General features: G+C 72.7%; 3 protein-coding genes across 3 annotated transcripts; 1 reads left to right on the top strand and 2 right to left on the bottom strand.

Moving 5' to 3' along the window:
• Positions 1-1,788: 1,788 nt before the first annotated feature.
• AURANDRAFT_31452 (hypothetical protein) lies at positions 1,789-2,547 on the bottom strand (the record flags this gene model as incomplete). Its single annotated transcript, XM_009041947.1, has 1 exon — positions 1,789-2,547. One exon carries the CDS (start codon positions 2,545-2,547, stop codon positions 1,789-1,791), a length of 759 nt encoding a protein of 252 aa, XP_009040195.1.
• A 4,484-nt stretch (positions 2,548-7,031) lies between these two features.
• AURANDRAFT_31404 (hypothetical protein) lies at positions 7,032-9,460 on the top strand (the record flags this gene model as incomplete). Its single annotated transcript, XM_009041996.1, has 13 exons — positions 7,032-7,160; positions 7,218-7,343; positions 7,396-7,521; positions 7,572-7,715; positions 7,777-7,902; positions 7,955-8,077; positions 8,304-8,429; positions 8,491-8,628; positions 8,668-8,793; positions 8,850-8,975; positions 9,027-9,152; positions 9,204-9,329; positions 9,380-9,460. Coding segments are annotated over 13 exons (1,623 nt in total), but the record flags the coding sequence as incomplete, so codon positions are not given.
• Positions 9,461-12,816: 3,356 nt separating this feature from the next.
• On the bottom strand, positions 12,817-13,959 carry AURANDRAFT_31375 (hypothetical protein; the record flags this gene model as incomplete). The annotated part of the gene is made up of 1 exon (XM_009041946.1): positions 12,817-13,959. One exon carries the CDS (start codon positions 13,957-13,959, stop codon positions 12,817-12,819), a length of 1,143 nt encoding a protein of 380 aa, XP_009040194.1.
• Between the last annotated feature and the right edge of the window lie 1,932 nt (positions 13,960-15,891).

The following is a 15,891-nucleotide window of genomic DNA, read 5'->3' as shown; positions in this document are numbered from 1 at the left end:
GGCCGCGCCCGCGACGGCCTTTGGGTACGCCGTCGCGGCGCACCGCGCGCCCTGCCGCGGCGCCGCGGCCTTCGCGCGGCCCCGGGCCGTCGTGCTCTCCGCCGCGGCGCCGCGCGACCGCGACGTCGTCGCCGCGGCCGTGCTCGACGCGCTCGAGCGCGGCGGCGCGGCGATCGCGCACGGCGGCGCGGGCGCCTTGCTCCGCGACGGCGCGGCGGGCCTCGCGCCCGACGCGGCGCTCGCGGCGCGCGTCCGCGACGCGCGCGCGGCCGCGGGCCGCGCGGGTAGCGCGGTGCTCTTCAGGGCAGCACAAGAGAGCGAAATTCCCAACTTCAAAGGCTCCGATCTCGGCCATTTTCCACTCGTTTCGGCTGATTTTTGGACGAGCGATCATCTCTCGGAACGGTCTCGAAGCGTGGATGTGTTTTCCGGAACGCGCGCGCGCGGAACACCCACGTTGAAGCGACGTTGAATCACTCTTGTGCTGCCCAGGTCCTCTTCCTCCCGGACGTCGACGAGTGGTGGGCGCACGCGCTTCCGCAGACGAAAGTCGCGCTCCGGGCCCTCCTCCTCGAGGCGCGCGAGGACCAGGCGCTCCTCGTCGTCGCGACGACGGCCGGCGGGGCCCTCGACGACGACGACGTCGCGGCGCCCGACGCGCTCGCGGCCGCGGCCGAGGTCGCCGTGCCCGCGCCGTCGAAGAAGGCGCGCGAGGCCTTCTGGGCCCTGGGCCTCGGCGAGGTCGCCGCGGCCTTCCGCGCGGGCCTCGAGGCCGCGCGCCTGCCCGCGGAGGAGCCCGCGGAGGACGACGAGGACAAGGCGCCGTCGGAGGCCGACGAGTCGCCCGCGCCGAGCCCCGCGGCTCCGCGCGAGCCCGGCGAGAAGGAGGCGCACTGCCTGCGCGAGCTGCGCGTCTTCCTCCGCGCGGCGCTCCGCGAGCTCAAGGCGGACCGGAGCCTCCAGGCGCTCTGGCGGCCCGTCGACCCCGAGGAGTCGCCCGAGTACTTTGCGGTCGTCCAGTCGCCCATGGACCTGTCCGTCGTCCGCGCCAAGGTCGACGGCGGCCTCTACCCGACGCTGCGCCACTTCCTCAGCGACGTGCGCGTCGTCCGCGAGAACGCGGCCGCGTTCCGCGCCGCGGCGCTGGGCCACGCGCGCGCGGACGATTTGGCGCACGCGGCGGCGAACGCGGAGGACCTCGCGCGGTCCATGGCCCACCGCTTCCAGAAGAAGGTCGGCTGGGACCTCGTCGCCAAGTGCGACGCCTTCCACAAGAAGCGCGCCGAGGGCTCGGAGCGCGGCTCCGACGCGACGCCGCCCAAGGCCACCGCGGCGCCCGCGCCCGCGCCGCGGCCGCCGCCGCGCGCGCGCAAGAACGCGCCGGACCGCGCGGCCGACGAGCAGGCCGTGGCCGACGCCTGCGCCGCCTTCGAGGCCGCCCTGGACCGCAAGTGCCGGCCCGCCGTGCTCAAGGCGACGAAGGACGCGCCCGCGGCCGCGCTCGAGGCCGCGCTCAACGCGCTCTTCGACGCGCTCGACGACGGCGAGGACGACGACGAGTCCATCTCGCCCCACGGCCTCGCCGAGGACGCCGCGGCCCGCGTCGCCGCGGCCGCGGCCGCGCTCTAGCCGCCGACCCCCAAGAAGAAGAACAAGAAGATCCAAGAACGGACGCCCCCAAAGGGACCAAGACCCTGTGCATAAGAACGAGGGGCTCCGATTTGCCGCGGTCGTCGCGAGGGGTCGTTCCTGCCAGTGGACGCCGCCTCCCGCGACGTCTTAGCGGCGTCATCGCCTCCGCCCGCGGCCCCGCTGGTCGCCCTTCGCCCGGCCGCGGCCGCGCGCGCCCCCCTTGCCCTTGCCCCCCTTGCCCCGGCCCGGCGGCGGCGGCGGCGGCGGCGGCGGCAGCGCGTCGCCGCCGACGGCGAAGCGGATGAGGTCCACGCGGACGTCGCGGCTCTCGTCCCGGTGGAACTTGTAGGTCTTGGGCAGGTCGAACTTGAGCTCGGCGACGATTTGCGCCGACGCGCCCCACTCGGGCGCGCGGTCGACGAAGTAGGCCCGCGTCGAGCTCTTGTGGAGCGAGTAGACCGCGGAGGACACGCGGCCGAGCGCGAATCTGACGAAGCGCGCGTCGACGCCGACGTTCCGCGTGCCGAAGGGCGGGTTCATCACACAAATATCCGGGACCGCGGCCAGGCGCAGGGGCGGCGCCGCGTCCACGTCTCCGCGGACGAGGTCGACGTCGGCCTCGCAGCTGCAGCGCTCGAGGTTCTCCGCGGCCGCCGCGAGCGCGGTGTCGTCGACGTCGACGCCGACGACGCGCGCCGCGCCCGCGAGGGCGCAGGCGCAGCTCAGGATGCCCGTGCCGCAGCCCAGGTCCAGCACGACCTGGCCCTCGACGTCGCCGAAGCTCCGCGCCGCGCAGAGCACGATCTGCGCCGCGAGGTGCGCCGACGTGCTGTACTGCTCGAGCTCGTAGTTCGCCGTCTCCGGCGCGAAGGGATCCAGCGCCGCCAGCGCCGCCTCGAGCTCCCAGTCCTTCATGGTGTGTTGGCGTTGGCACGACGATCAGCTCGGCGCCGGGACCATGTCGCCCGCAGAGCTTGAGATGTTGCACTTCAACAATTCGCATTTCTACAGCGCCCGCGACTTCTGGAATGATGGGAGCAGGACCGCGTCGCTGCCCGCTGTGACCAACCCGCAGGAACGAGCATGGGCGCCAGCGCGAGCGTCGACCAGGTGCAGATCATCTGCAGCAACGTGGAGCGGGCCGTGCCGCGGACTCCACGAGGCAGCCGCGACGTCAAGAATTGCGATCGAGCTGGACTCAAGGACGTGATCTCCCACGCGCAGCAGGACGTCAAAGCGTACTACGATGCGGCGTGGGCTACCTGTACGGCGGATGATTTGCTCATGGCGACCGCCGCGCTCCAGGCGGACTTCTCTCCCGCGGACCCGCCGCGGTGCGCGCTCCCGGAGGGGGCGACCGTCGAGGCGCTCGTCGCGCTGGCCAGCGAGCACGCCGAGGCGATGCACGCGGCGCTCGAGCAGCCCGTCAAGGAGTCCGGCGGCGCCTACTATCAAGGCCCGCGCAAGGGGACGCTGCGCATCAAGGAGAAGGCCGAGGCGGACTACGACGGCGACGTCGCGCGCGTCGTCGACGTCGAGCGAGCGACCGGCGTCTACGGCACGGCGAACGACTTCAACGCGGCGATCTCGAAGCTACGCGCCGCGGCGCGCGGCGAGGAGCTGAGAATTCTACGGTGCAAGGACAACCTGCGGGGCGGGACGTCGGGCTACCGCGACGTCAAGCTCAACGTGGATGTGGACGGCTTCGTCGGCGAGCTGCAGCTCACGTTCCAGAGCATCAAGGAGATCAAGGACTCGGGCGCGCATCAGGTGTATGAAGTCCATCGAGTCCTCGCGGCGAGCGGCGACGACGACGCGCTCGCGCGGGCCCTCGACGGCCCGGACCTCGAGAGCGAGCAGATGCTGACGCTGTCGCGCGCGGACGGGGGGAGCGTCATGGACGCCTGCGGCTCCGTCGCGATTTTGGAGGCGGCGCTGGCGAAGGCGTTGCCGCCCGGATGCTGCGTCGCCAACGTCTACCTTTGGCGGGGCCGCGCGCGCGTGCGCCTCGGCATCGACGACGTCGCGGCCATGGCCGCGCTGCGCGACGAGATCCTTCTCGGGAGTGGTTTTGAGGAGAAGCTGAACGGGGCGTTGCCGCGCTGGCGACGCGCTGCGACGGATGAGGAGTTGCCTGGGCTTGGCTTCGAGAAGCTCGTGACGACATCCGGCCGCGAGTTCTACGTCCACGAGAACGAGGCCCAGTTCGAGCGGCCGATTGTTCCTGTGCTAGCGAGCCGGCGGCCGGCGACGGACGAGGAGCTGCCAGGACTCGGGTACGAGAGGCTCGTGACAACGTCCGACCGCGAGTTCTACGTCCTGGCCGAAGTCCACCCTCGTGCGCGCGGGACGCGCGTGCGCGTGAGCGATGACCGCGCGCGCGTCCTGGCTGCCTTCGAGGCCCGCGACGACTCCCTGGGCCTGCCGGACGACTGGGAGGCCGCGCTGGGGAAAGCGTTCCTCGTCGAGAAGGACGACGCGGAGGACTCGACCTACCTCCTCGTCGACGCCGAGGACTTCGACGAGGATGCCGACAACATGGGCGAGTGGTGGCCCTTCTCCGTCATCGAGCTCCAGCCCTTGGACGAGGCCCAGTTCGAGCGGCCGACGGTTCCTGTGCCAGCGAGCCGGCGGCCGGCGACGGACGAGGAGCTGCCAGGACTCGGATATGAGAAACTCGTGACAACCTCCGGTCGCGAGTTCTACGTCCTGGCCGCGTTCCACCCTGCCGCGTTCCACCCTCTTGCGCGCGGGACGCGCGTGCGCGTGAGCGATGACCGCGCGCGCGTCCTGGCTGCCTTCGAGGCCCGCGACGACTCCCTGGGCCTGCCGGACGACTGGGAGGCCGCGCTGGGGAAAACGTTCCTCGTCGAGAAGGACGACGCGGAGGACTCGACCTACCTCCTCTTCGACGCCAACGACTTCGACGAGTACGCCTACTGGTGGCCCTTCTCCGTCATCGATCGGGCTGGATGGAATGAGCGGCCGACGGTCCCTGTGCCAGCGAGCCGGCGGCCGGCGACGGACGAGGAACTGCCAGGACTCGATTATGAGAAGCTCGAGACAGCCTCCGGCCGCGAGTTCTACGTCCACGAGAACGAGGCCCAGTTCGAGCGACCGACAGTCCCGGAACCGGCATTCAGGTGGCCGGCGACGGACGAGGAGCTGTTGGGGCTCGGCTACGAGAAGGAGGACATCGTCGACGGCCGAGAGTTCTACCACGACGCAAACCAGACGCAGTTCGAGCGGCCGACAGTCCCGGTGCCAGCGAGCAGGCGGCCGGCGACGGACGAGGAGCTGTTGGGGCTCGGCTACGAGAAGGAGGACCTCGTCGACGGCCGAGAGTTCTACCACGACGCAAACCAAGCGCAGTTCCGGCGGCCGACGGTCCCTGTGCCGGCGAGTGCGCGGCCGGCGACGGACGAGGAGCTGCTGGGGCTCGGCTACGAGAAGGAGGACCTCGTCGACGGCCGAGAGTTCTACCGCGGCGCAAAGCAGGGGCTATGGGAGCGACCGCTCGTCGCTGGGGACGCCGTGCCGCTCCGCTGCGACCGCGGCGCCTTCCTCGAGTGCTACGCGAGCAGCATGATGCGCTTCACGAAGCTCACGCGGCACCAGCGCGAGAAGCTCGGCGACGTGCGCGTGGCGCAATACGCGCTGCTCCTGGCGCCCGCGGGCGGCGGCAAGACGTTCGTGGCGATCCAGCGCGCGCTCGAGGTCCTCCACGCGAACCAGATGGTGCTCTTTGTCTCGAAGAACACCGCGCTGGCGCTCTTCGTGGTCAAGTGGCTCGTCGTCGCGTCCCGGACTTCGGCGCGGCGCGTCGCCGACCGCGTCCGCGTGCTCGTCGCCCCTTTTGAGCGCGGTCCGCTCGAGATCCGCATCGAGGAGGCGGACGGGCGGCAGCGCCTGGCCATCGGCGACCGCGTCGAGGAGACGGAGCGCTACGGCATCGCCGTCGTGGACGAGGCGCACCACCTCGCCGGCGACGTGGAAGCGCGCGAGGCGATTCGCGGCGTCGCCGCTGATCGTTTTCTCTTCCTCGGCGACGCGTCCCAGGCGACGTCGACCATGGACGGGGCCGGACTGGTGCGGTCGATCGCGGACGTGCCCGAATCTGCCGAGGTCGCGACGGTCGCGCTCGAGGAGGTGGTCCGCTCGACGAAACGCATCGTCGCGGGCGCCGCGGCCTTCCAGCTCGAGGCCGGGAAGAAGGCGGCGACGCGGGGCCACTCGGCGTCCGACGGCCCACCGCTCGAGGCGCGGCTCTTCGACGGCGACGACGTCGAGCGCTACGCGCAGGAGGTAAACGCGGCGATCGCGTCCATCCGACGTCAGCTCCACGGCATGGACCTTGACGACCGCGTCGCCGTCGTCTGCCCCGACGCCGACTTTTGCGAGGAGCTTTGTGTGGCGCTCGCCAAGCGGCTCGGGCGGAGCTTTGAGATCGTCGACGCGGCGACGGCGAGCGCGACGCTGCCGCGCGACCGCGGCGGGCGCGAAGGGTCGGCGGCGTGGCTCGTCGTCGACACCGTCGACAACATCGACGGCCTCGAGCGGCTCGTCGTCATCTGCGCCGGGCTGGACCACGCCATCTCCGTCGACGACGCGACGGCCCTCGAGACGCGGTCGCGGCTGTACCGGGCGATGACGCGCGCGCAGCTGGCCGTCGCCGTCGTCAACCACCGCGTGCCCGGCGGCTGGCTCGAGTTCCTCGGGCGGCTGGAGCTCAAGGAGGACACGGGCTTCGACGAGCAGCTCGCGAAACTCGACCGCTCGGAGACGGCGGCGGACGACGTCGTCGCGTTTTGCGAGGGCAAGGGCGGCAACGGCGCTCGAGAGGCGCGCGACGAGGCGGCTGAGGCGGTGGCGACGCAACAAGAAGAGGTCTCGAACGTGGCGGAGCGACTGGCAGTCGAGGACGGCGGTGGGGAAGTTGCGGCTGTGAACAGTGGGGACGTGGCGGCTGTGGAGCCGATAGAGCAGGAGAGCCCGGCGTCGTACGCGGACAAGGGCGGCGACGGCGTTCGCGAGGTGCCCGACGCGGCGCCGGGCGCGGCTTTGGAGCGTGAAATCCCTCCGCGTCTCCTTATTTTGGAGCGTGAAGAGGACTCGAGCGTGGCGGAGCGACTGGCGGTCGGCGACGGCGGTGGGGAAGTCGTGGCCGTGGAGACGTTCGAGCAGGAGAGCCCCGCGGCGGCGGTGCCAAAGGTGAGGCAGTCGATCTGGGACACAAGCAGCTGCGTGTCTGTGGACGCTGCGAAGCTGCGATTCATGCCGTTTTTGAAGATCGTGGACCTCTCCAAGTTGGCCGAGCTCGCGAGGCTGAAAGCGTATGGGGTGTGACGCGGCGTCTTCTTTTTATGTTTTTCTGCGTGTGTGATCTTTCGTCTTAGGCCTGGAGCGTCGCCGTCTTCCCCGACGGCCGGCGCGTCGTCTCCGGGTCGGACTCGGACGACGGGACGGTGAAGGTGTGGGACGCGGCCACGGGCGAGTGCGTCGCGACGCTGGCCGGGCATTCGAAGGGGGTGTGGCGCAGCGTCTTCTCTGTTTTTCTTGTGTGTGTGTTATTTTTTGTCTTTTAGGTCTGGAGCGTCGCCGTCTTCCCCGACGGCCGACGCGTCGTCTCCGGGTCGGAGGACAACACGGTCAAGGTCTGGGACGCGGCCACGGGCGAGTGCGTCGCGACGCTGGCCGGGCATTCGAATGACGTGTGGCGCGGCGTCTTCTCTGTTTTCTCTGTGTGTGATCTTTTGTCTTCAGGTCTTCGCCGTCGCCGTGTTCCCCGACGGCCGGCGCGTCGTCTCCGGGGCGGACGACAACACGGTCAAGGTGTGGGACACGGCCACGGGCGAGTGCGTCGCGACGCTGGCCGGGCATTCGAATCGGGTGTGGCGCGGCGTCCCGGTTCTTTAGGGTGTGATCTCTCTGGTTTTTAGGTCACAAGCGTCGCCGTCTTCCCCGACGGCCGGCGCGTCGTCTCCGGGTCGAACGACGTCACGGTCAAGGTGTGGGACGCGGCCACGGGCGAGTGCGTCGCGACGCTCGCCGGGCATTCGCCCAGAAGATTTGGGTTAGGGGCGGTGTGGCGCGGCGTCTTCTCTGATTTTCTTGTGTTGTGTGTGTGTGATCTTCCGTCTTTAGGTCCACTGCGTCGCCGTCTTCCCCGACGGCCGGCACGTCGTCTCCGGGGCGGGCGACGCGATGGTCAAGGTGTGGGACGCGGCCACGGGCAAGTGCGTCGCGACGCTGGCCGGGCATTCGGAGCGGGTGTGGCGCGGCGTCCTCGTTCTTTCGGGTGTGATCTCCCCTGCTTTTTTAGGTCAACAGCGTCGCCGTCTTCTTCAACGGCCGGCGCGTCGTCTCCGGGTCGGACGACGGGACGGTGAAGGTGTGGGACGCGGCCACGGGCGAGTGCGTCGCGACGCTGGGGCAATCGGATTGCGTGTGGCGCGGCGTCCTCGTTCTTTAGCGTGTGAACTTCAGTCTTTAGGTCTGGAGCGTCGCCGTTTTCCCCGACGGCCGGCGCGTCGTCTCCGCGTCGAAGGACGAGGCGGTCAAGGTGTGGGGCATGGCCACGAAAAAGTGCGTCGCGACGCTGGCCGGGCATTCGGAGAACGTGGGGCGCGGCGTCCTTGTTTCTGCGATTCTGTGATCTCTCTGGCGTTTAGGTCAGCAGCGTCGCCGTCTTCCCCGACGGCCGGCGCGTCGTCTCCGGGTCGAGCGACAAGACGGTCAAGGTGTGGGACGCGGCCACGGGCGAGTGCGTCGCGACGCTGGCTGGGCATTCGGGGGAGGTGTGGCGCGGCGTCTTCTCTGCTGTTTCTCTTGTGTGTGTGTGATCTTCCTGGCTTTTAGGTCAAGAGCGTCGCCGTCTTCCCCGACGGCCGGCGCGTCGTCTCCGGGTCGAAGGACGAGACTGTCAAGGTGTGGGACGTGGCCACGGGCGAGTGCGTCGCGACGCTGGCCGGGCATTCGGGGACGGTGTGGCGCGGCGTCCTTATTCTTTCGCGTGTGATCTTCCTGTTTTTTTAGGTCAAGAGCGTCGCCGTCTTCCCCGACGGCCGGCGCGTCGTCTCCGGGTCGTACGACGAAACGGTCAAGGTGTGGGACGCGGCCACGGGCGAGTGTGTCGCGACGCTGGCCGGGCATTCGAATACCGTGTGGCGCGGCGTCTTCTCTGTTTTTCTTGTGTGTGTGATCTCCCTGGCTTTTAGGTCAAGAGCGTCGCCGTCTTCCCCGACGGGCGGCGCGTCGTCTCCGGGGCGGACGACGAGACGGTCAAGGTCTGGGACGCGGCCACGGGCGAGTGTGTCGCGACGCTGGCCGGGCATTCGAATACCGTGTGGCGCGGCGTCCTTATTCTTTCGCGTGTGATCTTCCTGGTTTTTTAGGTCACAAGCGTCGCCGTCTTCCCCGACGGCCGGCGCGTCGTCTCCGCGTCGTCCGACAACACGGTCAAGGTCTGGGACGCGGCCACGGGCGAGTGCGTCGCGACGCTGTGCGGACATGAGAAAACGGTTTGGTGCGGCGTCCTGGTTCTTTAGGGTGTGATCTTCCTGGTTTTTTAGGTCACAAGCGTCGCCGTCTTCCCCGACGGCCGGCGCGTCGTCTCCGGGTCGGACGACAAGAAGGTCAAGGTCTGGGACGCGGCCACGGGCGAGTGCGTCGCGACGCTGTCCGGGACTTCGTATGCAGTGTGGTGCGGCGTCCTTGTTCTTTCGGGTGTGATCTCCCTTGGCTTTAGGTCGACGGCGTCGCCGTCTTCCCCGACGGCCGGCGCGTCGTCTCCGGGTCGTTCGACAACACGGTCAAGGTGTGGGGCTGATAAGCTTAACCTAGGCTCCCAAGGTAGAGGCTTTCGCGTATTAGAGAGGCGGGGCGGTGTGAGGCCGTCGTCCTCCTCTCAGTTTCCAAAACTGAGAATTACTAGGCGATCCGAGTCGCCATTGCCAATGGCCCATTGCGGCTTTAGTGGGCCCCCCAGTGCCCGCGTCCGCCCAAGGCAGGCGCGTAGGCGGGGTGCGTCGCCTAATGCGCTAGAGAGAGTCGGCGCGTGGGCGGGGAGCGTCGCCTAATGCGCTAGAGAGAGAGTCGCCAATCGAGTCCGAGGCGGTCGCCACCTGGCTCGGCTCGCCGAGGTACCCCACGAACCCCCCTGGATAAGCACCGACGAGTCCGAGGCGCTGTGGCAATTCGATACAAAAGCTCACGACGCCGCCCATGACGTCGTTCACGTTCTCCCTGCTGCTCCCGCGAGGCGACGAGAGCTACGTCGCGACGCCCGTCGAATTCGCGGCGAAATCGACGCACCCGCTCGCCGCTGAAATGGTCCTGGACGCCCTCGACGACGCCTGGAAAGACAAACCCTTCTTCGCGGACCTCGACGGGACGCGCGGGTTGACGGTCTGGGCGGCGGCGGCCCGCCAAACCGAGGCGCTCGAGGACGTCGTCGCCGCGGCGTCGGCCCTCGGCGTCGACGCGGCGCGGGCCGCGGACGCGCGCGACGCGCGCGACGCGGGCGACGCGGAACCGGAAGCGCCGGCCGCGGGGCTTCGCGCGCGCGTCGCGGGGCGCGTCGCGCGCGCGCTGCGGCGCCAGGCGGCGACGTGCCGCGTCGTCTTCGAGGGCCGCGACCTCGTCGCGTTCGGCGTGACGGAGGAGTTCCTCGCGCGCCGCGACGCGGCGCGCGAGGCGCGGGCGTCGCTCCTCGGGGGCGCGGACCTGCCGCTCGTGCCGTGCGTCGCGGTCTCCGTCGACGCCGCGGCCTGGGACGCGGACGAGCCCCGGCGGTGCCGCGTCGCCGCGACGGCGGACGTCGTCGTGCTCCGGCCCGGCCGCGCGCGCCTCGCGACCGCCCGCGCGGCCGTCCCCGCGCGCGCGACGCGACGGCGGCGCCCCGCGCAGGCCGCGCTCCGCCGGCTCGGCGACGGCGCCGCGGCCCTCGAGCCGGGCGACGCGCTCTACGCCGACAGCGTCGTCTTCAAATGGCCCGAGCTCTCGCGGCCGCGGCGCGCGCTCGGCTTCGGCCCCGGGCCCGGCGCGCGCGCCGAGGCGCCGCTCGCGGCCGCGAACCGGCGCCGGGGCTACGACCGCTGGCGCCCGGCGAGCGCCGCCGACGAGCGCGCGTTCCTCGCGCGCGCGCACGGCCTCGACCTCCCGGAGGCCGCGGGCGCGGCGACGCACGCGACGCTCGACGGCGCCGGCGAGGTCCCGGCGCCCGCGGCGCTCCTCGCGGGCGCGACCGCCGCCGTCGCGGGCGCCGCCGCGGCCCTCGGGCCCGGCGTGCTCGCCGACGAGCTCGCGCCGCGGCTCCGGGAGATCCCCGGCGTCGCCGACGTCGCCGTGGCGCCGCTGCCGCCGCCGCCGCCGCCGCCCGTCGACGCGGCGCTCGCGCTCTTCCGGAGCCTCGTCTCCGCAGCGGCGCCCCCCGACGGCGGCGAACCCGCCGCGGACGTCTCCGCGGCGGCGCCCGCCGGCGGCGAACCCGCCGCGGACGACGCGGTGGACAAGCGCGCGGCCAAGGAGGCCAAGCGCGCGCGGAAGCGCGCCATCCGCGAGGAGAAGGAGAAGCGCGCGCTGAAGAAGGCCGCGCGCGCCCAGAAGAAGGCAGTCGCGGCCGAGGCCTAGGCTAAAGCTTAGCGGGCCGGCCCTCGAGGGCCGCGCGTCCCGACTTGCGACCGAGGCCTAGGCTAGAGCTTAGCGAGCCGGCCCTCGAGGGCCGCGCGTCCCGACTTGCGGACGACGCCGAGGAGCGCGTCCCTCCCCGCGGGCGCCGCGAGCGCCGCCGCGACGGCGGCGCGCGTCGCCGCCCCCCGCAGCGCGGCGACGAGCGCGGCGACCCTCGGCGGGCGCTTCGCCGCGGGGGCGTCGCCGAGGGGCAGCGCGGCCGCGGGCGCGTCGAGAAGCGCCGCGCCGTCGACGAGTCCCGGCAGGAGCGCGCCGTCGAGGAGCAGGCGCGCGGCGACGGCGCCCGCGGCGTCGGGCCCGCAGCCCTCGAGGGGCGCGGCGACGACGGGCAGGAGCCAGGGCGGCCCCCGCGCGGCCGCGAGCGCCGGCTCGCGGAAGACGCGGACGCGGTCGCCGTCCGCCCGCAGCCGCGGCGGCGGCCGCTCGAGGGGCGGGCCGAAGGCGACGAAGGTCCCCGCGAGCTGGGCGAGCCAGGCGCCGTCGACGGCCGTGCACGCGTCGAGCTTCGCGGCGCCGCGCTCCGGCAGCGCCGCGGCCCCGTACGCGAGGAACGGCGGCAGGTCGCGGCGCGACCGCGCGTGCGCCGCGGACCGCGCGGACACGTAGGCGAGGCGCGGCCCGCGGTCGCCCGGCGCCTCGCAGAGCAGCTCGTAGGCGCAGTCGCGGTCGTGCGCGCTCAGCGACTTCGGGTCGTAGACCTCGCCCGCGGCGGCCGCGGCCGCGCGCGCGCGCGCCTCGACGACCGCCGGGTCCGCGCGGCGCGCGACGCGGTCGAGGCTGCCGGCGCAGAGCGCCTTGGCCAGGAGGACGTCCTGCGCCGCCGTCGCGGGCCGCAGGTCGTCGAGGGCGACGGCCAGCGGCGCGCCGTCGCCGCCGGCGAAGACGCGCGCGGTCCCGCAGGGCCTTTTTCAGCGCCGCGAGCGCGCCGCTGCGCGTCGGACGCGCCCCCGAAGGGGCAGGCCTCGGAGCCGGCGGCGACGAGGGCGACGGCGAGCGCCGCCGTGCGCCGGCGCTCGTCGTCGCCGCCGGTCAGATTCCGCGCGACGTGCGCGAGCGCGCACGCGTGGCGGCAGCCCACGGGCAGCCTCGCGACGGCCGCGCCCAGGGGCGACAGGGCGCCGTTCGCGCCCACGCAGCCGAGGCGCTCCAGCGCGCGGCCCGCGGCCGCGAGCTCCGCCGGCGGCGGCCGCGAGGGGAAGGGGAACGAGCCGACGTCGGCGACGCCCAGGTCCTTCGCGGCCAGCACGACGTCCAGGAGCGGCAGGCGCGCGACCTCGGGCGCCTCGAAGGCGTCGAAGGTCTCGGCGAAGAGCGCCGACGAGTAGAGGCGGTAGCAGTGGCCCGGCCCCTCGCGGCCCGCGCGGCCCGCGCGCTGGTCCGCCGCGGCGCGCGAGATCCAGCCCACGCGGAACGCGACGGCGCCGCTCGCGGCGTCGAGCACGACCTTGCGCTTCGCGCGGCCGCTGTCGACGACGTAGGTCACGCCGGGGATCGTCAGCGACGTCTCCGCGACGTTCGTCGCCGCGACGACCTTTCGGCAACCCGGCGGCGGCTCCGCGAAGGCCGCGCGCTGGTCCGCGAGGGACATCTGCGCGTGGAGGGGCACGACGTGGAGGCCCGGCCCCCGCAGGGCGTCCACAACTCGTCGATCTCCCGCTTGCCCGTGAAAAAAACGAGGACCGCGCCGTCGGGCAACTTGTCGTGGATCGCGCGCGTCTTGGCCAGGGCCGCGCCCGCGTAGTCGTCGAGCTCCGTGACCTTGGCGAAGTGCGTCGTCACGGGGTGCTGCCGCGCCTCGACGCTGACGAGCTCGGGCCGCGGGCCGGCGCCCCAGAGGGCCGCGTTGTCCAAAAAGTCGTCGACGCGGAGCGTCGCGGACATGACCACGAGCTTCAGCGGCGGCAGGGCGTCCGCGTCGCCCGCGGCCGTCGCCTCGTCGTAGTGCGCGCGCCGCAGGGGCACGGCGCGGCTCAGCAGGCCCAGCAGCACGTCCGTGTTCAGCGACCGCTCGTGCGCCTCGTCCAGGATCACCGCCGCGTAGTCGCGCAGCAAGAGGTCGCGCTTGCACTCGTTGAGCAGCACGCCGTCCGTCTCAAATAACAAGCGCGTCGACGGGCCGACGCCGCCGGCGTCGTAGCGCGTGCGGTAGCCCACGAGCGCGTCGGGCGTGGTTTTCGGGTCCGGTGCGCCGAGCTCGTGGGCCACGCGCTCGCACGTCGTCACCGCGGCGACGCGCCGCGGCTGCGTCACGGCGATGCGCAGGCCCGTGGCCGTGAGGCCCGCCTCGTAGAGGAACTGGGGCAGCTGCGTCGACTTGCCGGAGCCCGTGGCGCCGCAGACGACGACGACGTCGTTCCGCGAGACCGCGTCGACGAGCTCCTGCTCCATGCCGCAGCAGGGCAGCGCCTGGCGCGCCTCGGCGACGCCCGGCGGGCGGACGACGGCGGGCCGCGGCCGCGCGGGCGCGGGAGCCGCGGACGGCGCGGAGGGGGCGGACCGGAGCGCCGCGGGCAGCTCGAGGTCCACGGCGACGTAGCCGGTCCTGCCCGCGAGCGGCGCGGCGTCCTCGGGCGCCGGCGCGGCCGTAGCCGGCGCCGTCGCGAGCGCCGACGTCTTGAGCGACGCGAGCTGCGCCATCATCTGCGCCGCGAACGACGACGGCGTCGCCGCCGCGGCCGGCGGCGCGGCGGCCGGCGGCGCCGCGGCCGGCGGCGGCGCCATGGCCGGCGGCGCCGCGACGAGCGGCGGCGCCTCGTCGTCGTCGCTGTCGTCGTCGCTGTCGCTCGCGTGCTCGCCTTCGTCCATGGCGTCGTCGCCGTCGCTCGCGTCGTCGTCCATGGCGTCGTCGTCGTCCGCGGCCTCGGGCGGCGGCGCGACGGGCGGCGCGTCGGCGTCGTCGACGGTCGCGCCGCGCGCGTGGAGCGAGTCGCGCTCCGCGGCGTCGAGGGCGAGGCCGTGGCGGTCGCGGAGGAGCGCGGCCGTCGCGCGCTGCCGCGCCGTCGCGCGCTGGCTCCCCGACCGCGCGGCGACGGTCGCGCGGACGACGCCGAGCTGCTCGGGCGTCGCCGCGTGGGCGCCGAGCGTCGCGTAGAGCTCGGCGCGCTGCGCGCGCTTCCGCGCCTTCTCCGTGTACTTGGCGAGCCGCTTCCGCTGCGTGCCGCTGAGCTTCGCCCTGGGCTCCGGCGCCGCGCGCGCGGCGGGCGCGGCCGGCGCGGCCTCGCCGCACTCGGCGGCGAGCTCCGGCGACAGGAACTCGGCGAAGGGCACGAAGGTCTCGTCCTGCGCCGCGCTCGGCTTGGCGGCGTTGCGCGCCTTGTCCTTGGCCTTGCGCTCGCGCTGCTTCTTGCCCATGGTCACCGCGCGAGCGGCGCGTTGCTCGCGCTGCGACGGCTTTGCTTAACTTTCTGCGGCAACGTCGAGACCCTTTTGCTGCGTTGCGGCCTCAGACGACGCGCTGCAAAGGCCTCGAGATGCCCTTCATCGCCATCTCGATCAAGGATGATGCAGTCGACTTGACGACAGCTTGACGCAGCTAGATGACGCGCTCCTCGGCCTCCGATTGGGCTTTGTGGCAAAGCGTCTCCCCTGGCCGCGTTCGCCGGCCCCGACACACGCACCCGACCCCACGACCGCCACCCATGGCCACGCGCACGCTGCACGTCATCGTCTGCGAGACGGGCGAGCCCTTCGACGTCGCCACGTGGGACGGCCTCGCGCACGCGGAGCTCCAGGGCGCCGTCGCCGCCCGCGGCGGCCTGTGCCCGGCGTCGCTCTACTGCACCTTCGCGCGGGACCGGCGCGGCCCCGTCGCGCCCCTGAGCGCGTCGCTGCCCGACGGCGCGACGCTCTACGCGCACGGCGCGCCCGCGCGGCGGACGACGTCGCGGGGCGGCGGCCGCCACGCGCGCGGCGACGGCGACGCGGCGCCCCCGGCGGCGCGCAAGGCGAGCGACGAGCGCGCGACGGCGGAGTACTTCGCCCTCGGCGACGACGCCGAGGCGCCCGCGCCGCGGGAGTCGCCGCGCGCGCCGTCGGACGACGACGAGGAGGCGGACCGCCACTCCGTCGCCGCGCAGCTCACGGCCGTCGAGCGCTTCTCGCGGCTCACGACGGAGCTCGCGAACGAGCGCACGCTCCTCGCCTGGATCCGCACGACCCTCGCGTCCATGCGCACGGCCTACTCGCTGTCGTCGCTCGAGTCGAACGACGGCGCGTTCTGGCGCGTGTTGACCGAGGGCGCGGAGCTGACGATCTGCCTCTTCGTCGTCGCGACGGCGTTCAACGGCATCGTCCGCTACCAGCGCATCAAGAACGCGCTGCTGTCGACGAAGCCCCTGCGGCGCTTCGGGCGCCTGACGCTCCGGCCCTACAACGGCCTCACGAGCCTCGTCGCCGTCGCCGTCGCGATCGTCATCTTCCAGCGGCGCCTGCTTGTGAACGCGTACGCGAAGAAGTAGGGTCGGTTTTTGTATGGTGCTGTATGAAGAGGGGGCGGGAGGTCGGGCGCGGCGCGCGGGGGGAACGGCGGGAGCCGGCGGCGGCGGCCGGCGGGGGGGTTTTCGACGGGGC

This window comes from Aureococcus anophagefferens (assembly GCF_000186865.1).
Source record: "Aureococcus anophagefferens unplaced genomic scaffold AURANscaffold_25, whole genome shotgun sequence".
NCBI classification, from domain to species: Eukaryota; class Pelagophyceae; order Pelagomonadales; family Pelagomonadaceae; genus Aureococcus; species Aureococcus anophagefferens.
The sequence above is the reverse complement of the archived record's forward strand: the minus strand, read 5'-3'. Positions and strand labels throughout refer to the sequence as shown.